At 38.7% G+C, this 15,114-nt stretch overlaps 1 protein-coding gene across 1 annotated transcript in view; it reads right to left on the reverse strand.

Annotated features, from left to right (window-relative positions):
• Nucleotides 1-15,114, reverse strand: part of USH2A (usherin) — a 622,140-nt gene that overhangs the window by 152,845 nt on the left and 454,181 nt on the right. The window contains exons 46-47 of the mRNA XM_075064332.1: nucleotides 14,994-15,106; nucleotides 8,273-8,471 (exon numbers count right to left, since the gene is read on the reverse strand). Coding sequence (XP_074920433.1) covers nucleotides 8,273-8,471; nucleotides 14,994-15,106 — 312 coding nt within the window. The remainder of the gene's footprint in view (nucleotides 1-8,272; nucleotides 8,472-14,993; nucleotides 15,107-15,114) is intronic.

Genomic DNA, 15,114 nt, shown 5'->3' on the forward strand with positions numbered 1-15,114 from the left:
AAATCCTCAGTCAGAGCTAAAATACATCTGGACTTCTTTATCTGGCGTTACCAATTGATGTACTTGGTACTATTATTATGTAGCTACATAACATCCTCTGCAGCCAGCTGTAAATTGTGAAATAGCACTTTTTTGGCAGCACTCTCAAGACAGTCAGTTACTATTTGCATTGGTATTAAGCTCAAAGAATTTGCATTATCAACCCATAAAATAAAATGTATTCAAGTAGCATTAGGATTATGTCACAAACCAAATCAGCAAAGGCACTGAAAGTAATGGCTAAAGGTTATTATTATCTCATCCTCTTATATTTAGGTGCGGCAGCACATACTCGATGTTGTAATGGTGCCCAGCAATTTGAGATCCTTGCAATAATCAGACACAGTAGCCCAAGCACTTGACCAGGTCTGAGATCCCCCCCTGCAGAAGGCTGTGACACATGTACAGACTAGATAGTAGGTCACAGTGTTATTAGTTGCAATGGTGTGGACAGCATGTCCTTAGCTATAGTTGATGTACTTAAACATGTTGTTATATTAATTCATTTGCAAATTGATGCCTGCAAAAATCTTACTATCACACACACAGTGATAAATCACTCTTGGGCTGTATTTTCTATGAACAGCAGGTGGTGATCGTGTTCCCTCTGCTCACGACAGGCATCCTTGAAAGCTACTAGCTGTGAGCACTTGGTTGCTCAGGCATGAAGTTGTGTAGGGCAGGGAGCAGCCACGTTTATCTATCTTATCACACACACACTCCTCCAGAGCCACCTATGAGAATGGCAAGTCTCAAAAGACTAGATGGAATTCTTATGAGCTATGAGTTTGTTAAAAACTCTTTTCTCCTTGTGGAGCAAGCACTGCAGCAAGGACTGACCCATGACATCCTCATGTAGGAAATAAATCTCTTCTATTAGTAAGTGCTGCTATTTTTTGGTTAATTGGTCCCCAATACTGTATAAGTTCTCAGCAATCCATTGGCCAGACCATAGGAACTGAAAATGCGTCTCCTGGTGTTACATTACAGGGATCTGCTGCTGTGAGAGTCCAGTGAGGCCTCCCACTCCTTTTCCCAAGTTGTTGCTTTCTTTGAACAATTAACAATGATGTGAATTTCAAAACCTGCAAGTAATTCTGTTTGCAGTGTTATATGTTGCCCTAGTAGAATAATTTGCATTTGGGATGTTATTGACAAAAGCTTACTATATTTCTGTACTGTCCTCTTTTCTGGGGCCAGATGTTAACCTAAGCATCTTGCCCAAGGCCTGCGAGAACCTAGAATGGACTTTGCAATACTGTTGCTAGTGTTCACGTGAATGTTGACAGACTTGTGGCCTGAATGGAATGTGCCTTGTGATGCTGCCTTAATGTCCAAGAGTCCTGCCTGTGAGGTGGAGCTATTTCAGGAGGCTAGGTATAGAGCCACTATTTTTGCTGCTGTTCTTCTTAAAGAAATGAGTCCTGACAATGTTTTGAATAAATGGCATTCATGTATTAATTATGATGAGTCAAGGGGCAAGCTTGCACCTCCTAGTAATGCCAGAGCTACGTTTGATTAGTTCATTAACAGCAGATTTATGTAGCTTGTCGCTGCCGAAAATAAAAGTACTGCAGCTGTATTAACACTTCCATTCAGCCTCGTTTTAGGCACTGAACTGTACACTGTGACCATTGTTGTTATTCAAACTCATGAGCCATTGCTTAATGAAATTATTTCCCTATACACCACTAGTTTAATTAATTGTTTTTATTGTGACAATCTCTCATTGCTTGCTTTGTTAAATTCAGGATGCACATAGCAACAGCAGTACAGTTCAGGTGGTATAGCTACACAGGCAATGAAGAAGTACTTTCAGCACTTCAGGTATCTTAGCTGCTGGGTGGAGCAGCTCAGAACTCCAGAGGATGTTTGTTCAATTGGCTCATGTCCTTTTAAAATCTCAAGTGTGAATAGGATTGTGTGGGCAACACACATTAGTAATGACACCTAGGCAAGAGAGCATTATGAACTTCAGCAGACTGAAAACACCAGCATAACAATCCTGGGACTGAAAACGAGGTATTGTCACATAGTGTATATTTCATATGTGATTATACAAATGAGGCCCCTCCTGTCAAGCAAACCACAGATGTATTGTAAGCCAGGAGCTCGACAATCATCTTTTCAGTAAAGCTTGTCTTCCTATGGATTTCAGGGTCATCCGGGGTGGGGGGGCAAGTGGGGAAATTTGCCCCCACGAGAATATAGCATTCCACAGTATTGCAACATTTTTTTTTATGGAAGGGTCCCCCGATACTGCTTTGTCCCAGGCCGCATGAATCCTCTGGGCGGCCCTGATGGATTTTGGCATTCAGGCATCACACACCTGTCCAATGATGGCATAAGAGTGTATTTTAATGAATAAATAAATAAATGCCATCCCAAGGAGTTTTACTGAATAAGTTCGACAGGTTTACAAGATTCAACAAGTGCAGAACAAATTAAATAGGACTAAACTTAGGACCTGATCCAAAGCCCATTGAAGTCAATGAGAGTCTTTCCATTGACTTCAATGGGCTTTGGATGAGGCTTTAAACTACCTCATTCACGGTCCTTTGCATGTGCGTGGATTTAGAATTAAACAGTGACTCACACAGAGTAAAATATTGTTTGACACATTGTATTCCTATTACTGAAGTGTAGGCTTCTTTGTTGGGGGTGGAATTGTGTTTTAACACTCTTATTTTGTATATAAGGAACAAAGAACACAGCCCCTCTCCTCCAGTGTCCCATAGCAACCAAACTGATATTGCAAAATGTCACCCTTTGATTAACAGTTAAGGAAAAATGTTAATACATACCACTGGATCTCCAATTTAATTACATACAAATGGACTGATTCTCCTCTCACTTAACACCTGTACAAATCAAGCATAACCCCATTTAAGTCAGTGGAATTACACCAGAATAAAACTGGTTTAGAGGAAAATCAGGCCCATTGTCTCTTGCATAAAATATACAATTAATAAAAGGAGTGAAATGTCAGCTTGCTTGAGGGAGATTCCATGCCATATTTCAAAGATGACTTTGCCAATGTTTGCCCCAATTACCACTAGTTAAAGCCCATATGAAAGGGAGTGGAAGGAGAAGGAAAGAGAAGACTGCAGCTCAGCATGGGGTTTCTGTGACCAAAGTTAGATGATTGCTGTTGAGCAAGCAGATGTGGCTCAAGAGACACGTGTTGGCTGAAGTAGTTGAGGTTTATGCAAAAGGGAGCAAGAGGAGTTGGGAAAAGCTGATTCTGGCTTAGGAGGGAGGGTATGAAGTAACCAGGTTTCACTTGAAGGAGAGTGAGAGGAAAAAGAATGACTCAAATGTGGTTCAACAGGGTAGCCTCTGATGGTACCATAGGAAGAACTCAGTAGCACAGCAATCGTGACAACTGCATTTGAAAATCCACAGGTCTTCTTCAAAGTCTCATGACCCATTTAATCAGAGCCCTTTCAGACTTAGCTGTGCCCCAACTGGCTTGTGTGGATATTGACCCCCCAAATCATTCACACGCAGGCCCACTCTTTCATCAGTGGCCAAATTTTATGTGGATGCCTGGCTCAGAGGAAGGCAACAGAACACTATCAATATGTTGGGAGTGTTATTTGCATTTCAGAAGCAGAATGGGCAGGACATGCTCCTAGTTGGACGTTCAAATTAGAGCTGTTCTAATCATGGATTTTTTGGTTTGCTGACAGTTGTAAAAAAAAATCATAGGGAAAAACTGTTTTCAATCAACCCCAAATCAAAAATTTCCAGAATTTTTGGCAAATTGAAAAGTTGGAAAAAAAAATATTTTAGGCTTCAGGCCAAACAAAACATTTAATTCAACCTGAAATTAAACATTTCATTTTGATTTCAGGCATTTTAAAACTTAAAAAAAAAGGAAAGGTAATTTCTAAACAGGAAAAATCAAAATATTTAATTTAGAAAATGTCAAAATGAAATGTTTTGACTTTTTCAGAAATTTTTTTTTAGGCGTTGTTTGGTTTGTTTGTTTTTTCAACCAAAATAATTTGCTGAAACAACATAAATCAATTAAAGTTTTATCAACCTGAACCTGTATTTTTTTCTCAAAAGAAGTTTCAGCTGAAAAATTTCACCCAGCTATATTCAAACGTATAAAGTGGTGATAGAGTGTCCCATGGTGATTCCCACAGGCCCTTCGGGACTGTTGGCAATCTGTATTACAGCAGGCCAAGCACTGGTTTGTGATGAGTATCCACAGTAGAGAAGATAAGGGGACAATATTTTCATCAAGTTACCTGCATGAATTAATTGATATTTTATATACGTCTATGTGACATGGCAGTCTTTGCCCTTTGGACCACCTGAAACCGCCTGGGCACTTCCACATTTGTAAGCACCACTGAGTTATTTATGGAGTCCTTTCCACTAGTTCACCAGTAGAACCTCAGGCAGAGACATACAATTAGAAATAAACTTCTCTCTTTGCCCACTCTCTGGGGAGGGAGAGGGAAAGATCTCCTCTTCTCGATATCCTGTCTCCTATGGCCCCCTTCCAGCCTTCTGCCCTTGCACTTTCTTCCCTGTTCCCAGCTGACGGGCTGATTGCAGTCATTGGGTATGTCTACACTGCAATTAGGAAAAAAAACAACAAAAAAGCCCCCACCCATGGCTAAAAATTGCAGTGTAGGCACTGGGGCTCGGGTTGGAGCCTGGACTCTCAGACTCACACCTTCATGGTTTCAGAGTCAGGGCTCCAGCCTGAGCCCCAATGCCTATACTGCAATTTTATAGCCCTGAAGCCCCAAATCCTCCAGCCCAAGTCATCTTGCCAGGGGCCAGCTGCAGCCATGCTGTTGATCTTTTATCCCAGTGTGAACATATGTATTAGCTTATCAGCTTCCTGCCTAATTAAGCCATTAAGCATGCATCCTCCCCCAACCTTAAATCCATTCTAGGGGGGTAGGAATAGTTAGTACCTTAGGCTATGTCTTCACTGCCCGCCATATCAGCGGGTAGCAATCGATTGCTCAGGGATCGATATATTGTGTCTCATCTAGACGTGATATATCGATCCCGAATGCGCTTATATCGATTCTGGAACTCCACCAACCCGAACGGAGTTGCGGAGTCGACATGGGGAACCGCGGACATCGATCCCACGCCGTGAGAATGGTGAGTATTCGATCTTAGATACTTCGACTTCAGCTACGTTATTCACGTAGCTGAAGTTGCGTATCTGAGATCAATTTTCCCCCATAGTGTAGACCAGCCCTTAGTGACCAGAATGCTGGGTCAGCTCTAGGCTGCTAGCACTCTGTCACTGTCTATTTTAAATCACTCCCAGGGCCCTAATCCCACATTAATAGTAATAAATGCTTGTACTGCACCTAGCTCAATAGGACCAAATCCTGAAGAAAAAGAAGAAAAAGAAGGGTCTTCTAGGAGTCCTGAGCACTACCAAAGTGCAAACAATAAGTAATACAACCTCTGGTGGAGTGGACTCAGGAAATAACAGTAGTGCTTGCAAACATGAAGTGTCCTGTCTGTCATAGGAGGGTAACTACCTCAGAAGGCAGTTATGAGGCTAAATGTATTAGTGTGTGTCAGGTGTTCAGTTAGTACAGTGATGAACACCATAGCAGAAAAATAAAACTAACGAAGATGTATTTAAAACATAAAAAATGCAAGTATTTATAAAAGACGGTTTGAAGTGTTGTAGCCATGTTGATCCCAGGATCTTAGAGAAACAAGATGGGTGAGATAATATATTTGATTGGGCCAACTTCTGTTGATGAAAGAGAGCTACTCAGAGCTCTTCTTTGGGTCTATCACAACATATGCTATACCTCATCCAGTGCACTAAATGCCCCAATAGCAACTATGTGGGTGAAGCCAAATAATCATTACACTCCAATTAATTCACACAGAAAAATGATAAAAGACAAAACCACCACATCACTCATGGGCAAACACTTTTCAAAAAACCATCGCTGCTTATCTGACCTCTCAGTCCTTGTCCTTAAAGGAAACCAGCTCAACACTTTCAAAAGATGAGCCTGGGAGCTTAAACTCATAACTTGGTTAGACACTAAAAATCATGGTCTTAATAAAGACACTAGATTTATATCTGGTTACAACAATTTATATCTGATTACAAATCCACTACCCCTTGCCTCTCCTTGTTATCCTATGACTAGTGAAGTGTTATCAGGATACTTTACCTTACCTTGGAATGTACTAACTACATATGCTAAACAATCTGTTCCACCTTGTATTTAGTTGCAGCACTCTGAATACCTTTCCCAGACCTGAGGAAGAGCTCTGTGTAAGCTTGAAAGCTTGTCTCTTTCACCAAGAGAAGTTGGTCCAATAAAAGATAGTACCTCACCCACCTTGTATCTCTCTCTCTAGGAGACTGAAATTTTCCATCCTAAAAGTCACTGTGAAAACTGAGTGAAGAAAAACAAAGTAAACCGCAAATAATTCAGTGTAAGTAGCATAGGTAAGGAGTAGACACATATTTTTGCTTTATATCATCCCTGGAAGTATTAAAATAATCCACATGCTACATTTTATTAAATATTTACATTTGTTTCTAAAAATTAACAAACAAAACCCCCCATAAATTCATATACATTTCAAGACAAAATCATGCTCATAAGTCAGCAGTAAGGTTTCACAAACGCTAGGTGCATCGCACTCCATTGAATCCAAAGCTAAACCTATGTCAGCTGGAATAATTTATATTTTGATCTGAATCCCTCAAATAACTCACTTTCTTAATTACTGTCTCCTCTGACAGTGAATCTTGTGAATACACAATTAGCTTTAGACACTGAACGCAGGATGATGCTGTTGACAAATAGCGACAGTATTTCATTACTTTAAATCTTACCCTCAAACTAAGAGTTTTCTACCTCATTTGTCAATAAAAACCATTTACAGACTCCTGCTGTCTGGCTGCACTATTGATCCAACTCCTGAACAGCAACTGATTAATCTGCAAATGACCATAATTTAAAAATATTCCTGATAAATCATGATAGTTCCATTCAGAGTTGCTCATTATTGTCATGTAAACAACCACCCACTTGTATGTGAATCTAAACAGATTTGCTGTAAAGCAGAATCAAGTCATTCAATCAAGGAAGAATTTGAAAGGCACCTAATCATCCCAGTAAACTAATATTTGTCATGAAAATTATTATGAATGTACACCACAAAGCTTTAAGCTTCACTTCATGACTTTCCCCAAAGGTTTTTTTCAAATAGACATGTATACTACAATGTAATTGCAAACCTAGAAACTTTACTATGGTCTCTATGCTTCACACTATGACTACTTAGAACGTCATAGTGACAGTGCTGAAAGGACTTAGATCCTCATATACTTCAAAAAGCACAGCCTCTTACTATCTGAGCTAATGAAGTATCTCCTTTAGCTATTTGCAGTATAAAGTATTTAACACACCTCTGAGCAGTTCTGATTGTATCCACTCAAGCCAGTGGTACACATACACTAGCTAGCTAATTACAGGATTTCTTCTGATTAGGATAAATTGTAGTAGAGGGAGTTTATACTTTTCCTGGGAAAATTTCTCAGAGAAAAAGGGTTCATATAACCGTAGATTTTAAGGCCATAAGGAACCATTAGGTGATCTAGCCTGACCTTTTTCAACAAAGGCCACAGAACTTCACCCATGGAACTGATGCCTGTAAAGCCCAAGAACTTATGTTTGACTAAAACATCTCTTCCAGAAGGGCATCCAGCCTTGATCTGAAGACATCGAGAAGTGAAGAATCTACCACTCTCCTTGATAGTTTGTTCCAATGGTTAATCACTTTTTGTCAAAAATTGTGCCTCACTAATCATTTGAATTTGTCTGGCTTAACTTAATTTCCAGGCGTTGGTTCTTGTTATGCCTTTCTCCATAGGTTAAAGAACCTTTAGTACCTCATATTTTTTCCCTGTAAAGGTACTTAAATGCGTGCACTAGAGCTGGATACAGTATGTATCATTCTCAACAATACTGTATGTAGAGGTAAAAATCACCTCCTTATTTCTACTCACTATTCCCCTCTTCACACTTCTAAGAATCACATTAGCCTTTTTGCCACAACATTGCACTGGGAGCTTATGTTAAGTTGTTTGTCCACTATGACCCCTAAATACTTTTCAGCGTCACTGCTTTCCATTCTGCATTCTTTGATTCTAGATATATGATCTTCCATTTGACTATTAAGTTAAATATATGCAATTTGCAAGTACCTTAGACTCTGGATGATAGCACAGGTCTCCACAGATATTTTCATGTATCTTACATTCCAGTAATAGGCATGGTCTATTGCGTTGGTTCATTGGTAGCTGCTGGGCTGCAGTACACCGCCGCCAGGCTTTACGTAAGAGATCATATCCAAGAATAATGCCATTCGGTTGTCCTGGTGATGCCCAGTCAATTTGAAGAGATCTACAGTAAATAGAATAATCAATGTCTGGTACAACAATTAATTTAATATTTCTATTTTTAGTTGAGCTTCTGCTGAAATTCACATTAATTTAGAAGTCTCCAGCAGTTTCTTGTTATATTGGTCATATGCAGTGGAATTATTAAAAGTGTCAAAAATCTCCTTCTAAATTGTCAAATTAACAAAATCTTTAATAACCAAAAAAGTAGTAAACTAGAAAATATTGATAATATTTGGGAAAATGAACTCCTTACATGGACTGGACAAAGCACCTAAAAACCTAGAGATATAAAAGACCAATTAGATCATCCAGTCTAGGTATCTGCTAACATAAGATTTTTCCTTACAGAACATTTTCTAGCATTTTGTCCAGTTTAATATAGAATAAATCATACCCTGGCAGGGGAATGGATTAGAAGACCTAATATAGTAGATATTTCCTATCTCCAGCTTCTATGACTCTGGGATGTATTGTAGCATCGGGGAGTAGCACCATTGCCAAAGCTGAGATAGACATTCCATTGTAAACCAATCTTTTCATTTGTTAATAACTTTCACAAAATAATTCCTTTTGGTCTGAAATGTCTTCTAATTGTTCCCTCCTCATTGGAGAATTAAAGAAAACCAAGAACAATGTGTTGAGCCCTTTGAGTTAGATAAGAATGAAAAAATATGTATCTTTTTTCTGCGTTAGCAAAATTGTTTGATTTTATCTTTTCGGTGGTCACATAACTCAACATGATGAATTTTAAAAACTTCAGACTTAGAATGTGTCTCAGTAAGCAATATTTCTCTTTCTAAGTTTGAATTTCTTTCATTCAGAAATAAAGCTAGAAGTGAAAAAGAAGTGTGTATAGTATGAAGGATTCAAGGCTCCTGGATCTCCTGTGTGAAAGGTGTGATTCTGCACTATATCCAACATAGTGCCTACAAGGCACAATCCAGTCCTTGGTTTCAATATTTAGCATCAGACTATCCAGTTTAGAAGAGAATGAATATTATATACAGATAGGAGGACTAAAGGAAAAAAATCAGTCTAGTCTGTAGAACACTGCAGTATCCATGAGTATTGTCTCCAGAATCAGATCCAGCATTACTAAAAACAGCATTCTATTTTTTCCAAGGAAAGATCTCAAAATTGCCACTAAAAGGAATAAGAACACCCTCTCCCCTAAAAAAATTCATGTTAAAACATTTTTCACATGGATATTTAGAATGAAAATGTTATTAAAGTTTCATATTCTAGCACAATTATGATCACCACTTTACATGCATTTAGGCTGTTTTGTGTTTCTCTCACTGTACATCAGGTGACATTCTCACTTAGGTAATAAATTGAAGTGCAGGATTACTGCTACATACCAGTTCTCCTATCTGTATACAAAATTGTCTAGTACTTACTATTCCCACAATACATTTTTTTAAATCTCCATAGCCCAATTACACAGCCACTGTCAGAATGCCAGTGACATCATAAATTAGCATTAATTTAAACCAAGACAGTTACACTCAAACAACAGCAGCTGAGATAAACTTTGACATCTTAACAGAATAAAAGTAACAGAGCACTATTATTTCACTTCCTTGAGGTATAAACAGAGGAACACACATAGCAATATGCATCTGCAGAGAGAGAATTAATGTCACCTATGAAGGAATAACTTCATAGGTGACTTGTAGAGTCACCATTATTATTCTGAGGTCTTCATCTGACTCACTGAATTAATTCCACATTCTGTAGATGGCTATTTTGTATTCACTGCATATTCAACTATCGAAAAAAATCCTCCCTACACTCAAGTAACATTCTAGGGTCTGCTTTAAACCCACAAAAGCAGGAAAATATACAGAGAAAGCAGAAGAGGGGAGAAGAAAAGAAAAGAAAGAAAGGCTAGCACTTCAATGTTTATTCATACCATTGTGACTCTCTTCCAGTCTTTGTACACTGCAGTACCATGGCAAAGCCAACATTTCTAGCCATACTGCTGAATGATTTTGTGTTTGAGAGTTTCACTCAGACCCTCGGGGTAAATTTTCAAAGCATTGTGCAGCGTTTTACAGGTTTGCAAGTCACATTTCTCACTAAAGTCAATCGGAATCACGTCTAAAACCTCGTACAATGGTTTGAGCATTTTACTTCTTATATAGGGTTCAATGTATGCTACTGTTTAAAAAGCAAGCTTGCTATTATTATTCTATTTACACAGATACAATTAGAGCAAAGTGAATATTATTTAAAATAACTCTGCAAATACTTGCCCAAATTCTTTAATACATTTTTTTCAGCCATGCTCGCCCTTCAGTGTGTCCTTTTCAGGTGAAATTTACCCCTGTCCAGAGGACCCGGACAAGGACTATGCACCACTTAAGACAGATTTATATTCAGCAGCGTCTGCATAGGACTTATGTTGCACGTAAGCTTTGTGTTTATGTAACAAATGTCACCTTGGCCACCACACCAGAGACTGAACTGGGGGCCTCCACAGCTATAGATTCTTGAGTGTCCACTGCTTGAGCTAAAGAGCCAGACTCTGTAGTTGGGAGCTGTAACAGAATCACATCCTCTGGATTGGCACAGATGGGGATGTCAGTCTCTGTGGTTTACACATTTCCTCTGGACAGAGGACACTCATCCCCAACAGCTGAGGCCCAGCAGAGTTCAGCCCCTACTTATATGACAGCTGTCATCTTTGCTAAGGCACTAAGGATTGAACCAGGGACCCATGCTTTATGGGAGATATAGTCCAGCTGGCGAGCCTGACCAATAGAAGAGAATCTTGGCATGAGGCACCAGAACTACAACTCCCAGGAGGCACTGAAGCACCTCAGGAGGACATATTAATTTCAAACTGACCTCAACAACATGTTTTGATTAGTTCAACAAACCAAAATGAAACATTTTGATTCAGGAATGTTGAAATATTTCATTTTAAATCAGAAATGTTTAATCAGACATTTCTGAATCAAATATTTTCAGAATTTTCCATTCTACAAATATTTCAATATTTCAACTTTTTGTCTCCATAGAGAATAAAACAAAATTTTGAAATACCTTAATTTTGATCAGCTCTAGTTATTAGGAGTTTGATTATTATATTATCAACAGCTCCAAGGATCCAAAAATCATAAGCCAGCCCCTCCCGTGCCCAAAGTCATAAGTTTGTCTTAAACATTATAAGATTTAAAAACAAGTAATTTGGGGGTTCTGATGTTAGAGTCTTTAGGGTTCATATTTTAAGCTTTTCTCCTCAAGGATGAGGGCTAGACATTTACTTTAAAAAAAAAAGAAATCTTAAGATTCTCACATAATCAACTGACTTTGGGAGTGAAGAGCTTAAGAAAAATACCAAAAATTATGAGATTCACAATAAAATGGTAAAAGAGGGGAACACCGTTAGTATTCTTACCAGTAATGATCATTGGGGAAAATAAATTCCTAATTAGGAATCACATATATTGAATTATTGTCTCTCTAGACCACCACTTGTTCATAGCAGAGGGAGTCTTTTGCATCAAGGACAACAGGACTTAGATATTTAGGGACACAATATGACACACAATAACCAAGACATAGACTTGTTGGGACTGTGAATCAGGTAAATAGTGCTTTGCTCCTTAAGAGCAACACGTGATAAGTGCTATACAGCTAAGTATTTATTATTAGAGAATTTTTAGCTTGAAGATCACAGATCCTCAGGGTAATTCTTACTCATTTGTCATGGTCTGGATTGATGCAGTAGCTCTATAATCTACATGTGCACCTGTAAGTTCTGCTTCCCCTAGAAGCACCTAAAGGGCTTTTCATTTCGTTCAGATAGCTCTGAGGATTTCTCTGTAGTGAAGCCCCTAACCCTCAGGCTCCTTATCACAACCACCAAACTCTTAGTTCAGAACAGAATGGAACCCCCAATAGGGTTCTTCGGCACTGTCCCTTACTTGTCTGGAGTGGCCAGAGTTGTTATTAAGCAACACAGCCATTATGTACTTTTCTGGAAGGCTGAGTTTATCACCTTTGAGAAAGAAAGAAAGAAAGAAAGAAAGAAAGAAAGAAAGAAAGATCTGTTTTTTAAAAAGCAAAAACTGATTTTCAAAACAGACAAAGTGATTAGTCCACTACCCAAACCAGTGGGCAGGTGGAAAGTGCGTGGCATGGTGAGAGAAGAGCTGCATGCTTCTAGTACTGAAATTAAATGCTCTCACATAGGGATTAATCCTAAGTGCCTTACTCAGGCAAACTGCACCCTTGATTGCAATGGGAATTATGACTGAATAAGAAAAATGAACAAGGAATTCACGAATGGGTTCCATACTGTTTTGTGTTTCAAGACTGGCATTAAAAAAAAAAGAATAAATGTTGGACTGTAACATTTTGTGCCAAGTTTCAGCCTGAAGCTGAGTTACTAACTGTTGGAGGTGGTGGGGGAAGACGGTATTCATAATGGTGATGGTGGTATAACCTTCATTAGAACAGCCTGGATAGAGCTGTTATCAGAAAGACTTCTAAAGAGTTGGTGGGTGAAATTATAATTTATGTCATACAGCACCTGGAGGCAAATTTGAAAACAATTATTTGTGAATGCTACAAAGGCATTATCCTACAGCTTTCTCATCAATAATACAGCCCCTGAAACTGATTCAGAAGTGGAGAAATTGCCAGGGTTCCAATTAAGGACAATAAACTGCATGATCTGTGCTGTATCTCATCCTTCTCATGAGCCCACACTCTAGAAATGCCTTTTTTTTGGTCTGTTGGCAGATACATATTGAAATATCCTTTTGTTTATACAAACTGGAATTTCCCCCTAAGCTTAATCCTTTATGGAGGATAAATAAGAAAAATTCATATTCAGTCCAGCACCTGCTGAAGCTGTCAACTGCTGTGTTTGTCATATTTCAATCAAAGCTGAAGCCAGCCAGCCATTTTTATACTGCACAGTCCCTACATACTCGAGGACCAGAATTAATGAATTAGCTATTGATTAAATTCCACTCTAGCAAATCCACCGTGGCAAATAAATGAACTACCCGGGGCACATGTAGGCCACGGCCAGACATGTCCGGGCAATCGATCAGTAGTTAGTATTCTTTTGGGATATAAGAACAGCTGATTATAATATGACATGTAGGGAAAGGCAATGTAGAAACAGTCTGTTTCTGGCTGAACAGATTATAAAATTGGAAGGTATTTCTGATCTTTTTGCTCTCATGTGTTATGACATATTTAGTTTGTAAATAATAGCAGAAACACACATAAGTGTTTGCAGTACAGACAAAGGCATACATAAAGTTAAAGCCAAGGGCACAAGATGAGATCCTGAATTGAGTTTTTATCATCAAACAAGCTTTGTATGTATGACAGAAAAATAGCAAGCTTAATTTCACTCAATGATTACCTTATTCAGAGACAAATATAGAATTCAAGGAAAATGCAGAAATGATAAACAGCAAACAGAAATTCCTTTTAAATATTGGGAGAGTAAATCCATTCTGCTGACCATTTCTGAAGGCTTAGATATTAGATCTTAGTTACATCTCTACCTCGACATAACACGACCTGATATAACATGAATTTGGATATAACACGGTAAAGCAGAGCTTGAGGTGAGGCAGGGGGCATACTCCAGGGGATCAAACAAGTTCGATATAATGCGGTTTCACCTATAACGCAGTAAAAGTTTTTGGCTCCCAAGGACAGCGTTATATCAGGGTAGAGGTGTATTTAAAAGATAATTTTGTTGTTTCTGCAAAAGAAACATGGCTAACAGGCCCTCCATGCCCAGAAGTGTAATAAAATCACATCAACAAACAGGAGGCTGTTTTATGGTTGGTGTAATTTTGATAAATGTTTAGGCACTGTATGTCCATTAGTTATAGCCTCCTTTGGAAAATGTTAGTTCCCACCATGGTTCTCTTAAGGAAAAGAATTACTATGTATGTCACTACTTGGCTGCCTCTGGAGTCTGCCATCTTGGCACTATTATTACTGTTAAGAAGTTTGTCCATGAGTGGGGGAGAGCGGGAGAGAAGACACAGATTGCAAACAGACAGGAGGCACAGACAAACACACCTTTTAAGATGGTTTATTAATTCTTATTGTCATGATGTGTGACCGTTTCTCTCACAGTTACCTTAGCTTCCATTATCAGTGTCAAATGGTTCTTTTCCACATTCATTCCCCTTCCCTTACCGAACGGTAAGTTTGATGATTTTCATTCTCCCATATCCCTTCATTTAGCTGCCTTACATTTATATTGGCTCTTATTCAGTAATATCACAAATTGATGACCAATAACCAGGTACATGCAGCCAGCTAAACACAAGAGGTTTTTTTTCAGTAGCTCAGCTGGCCTAACTCTAATAGCAAAAATGACCACCGCTAGCAAAGAAATTAGGAAGATCTTATAACTATATTTTAATTTTTCTAATGCTCCTTATTCTGAAATGAAGGAACATATCCTCAAACTATATTTTTCACTGTGGCTACAAGTAGTTGTGACTTAGGAAAAACAAATACAGTACAGTACCTTGGGCTGAGGATGTGTATTATGGGTGCTGACAGCTCATTTGGCTCATCTTCCACAGTTGTAACTTGGGTTTTATTGCTTTTCACACAAGTGTACGCTGTGCAGACTTCAACCTTGGTGC

Source organism: Chelonoidis abingdonii, chromosome 3 (assembly GCF_003597395.2).
Source record: "Chelonoidis abingdonii isolate Lonesome George chromosome 3, CheloAbing_2.0, whole genome shotgun sequence".
Lineage (NCBI taxonomy): Eukaryota > Metazoa > Chordata > Testudines > Testudinidae > Chelonoidis > Chelonoidis abingdonii.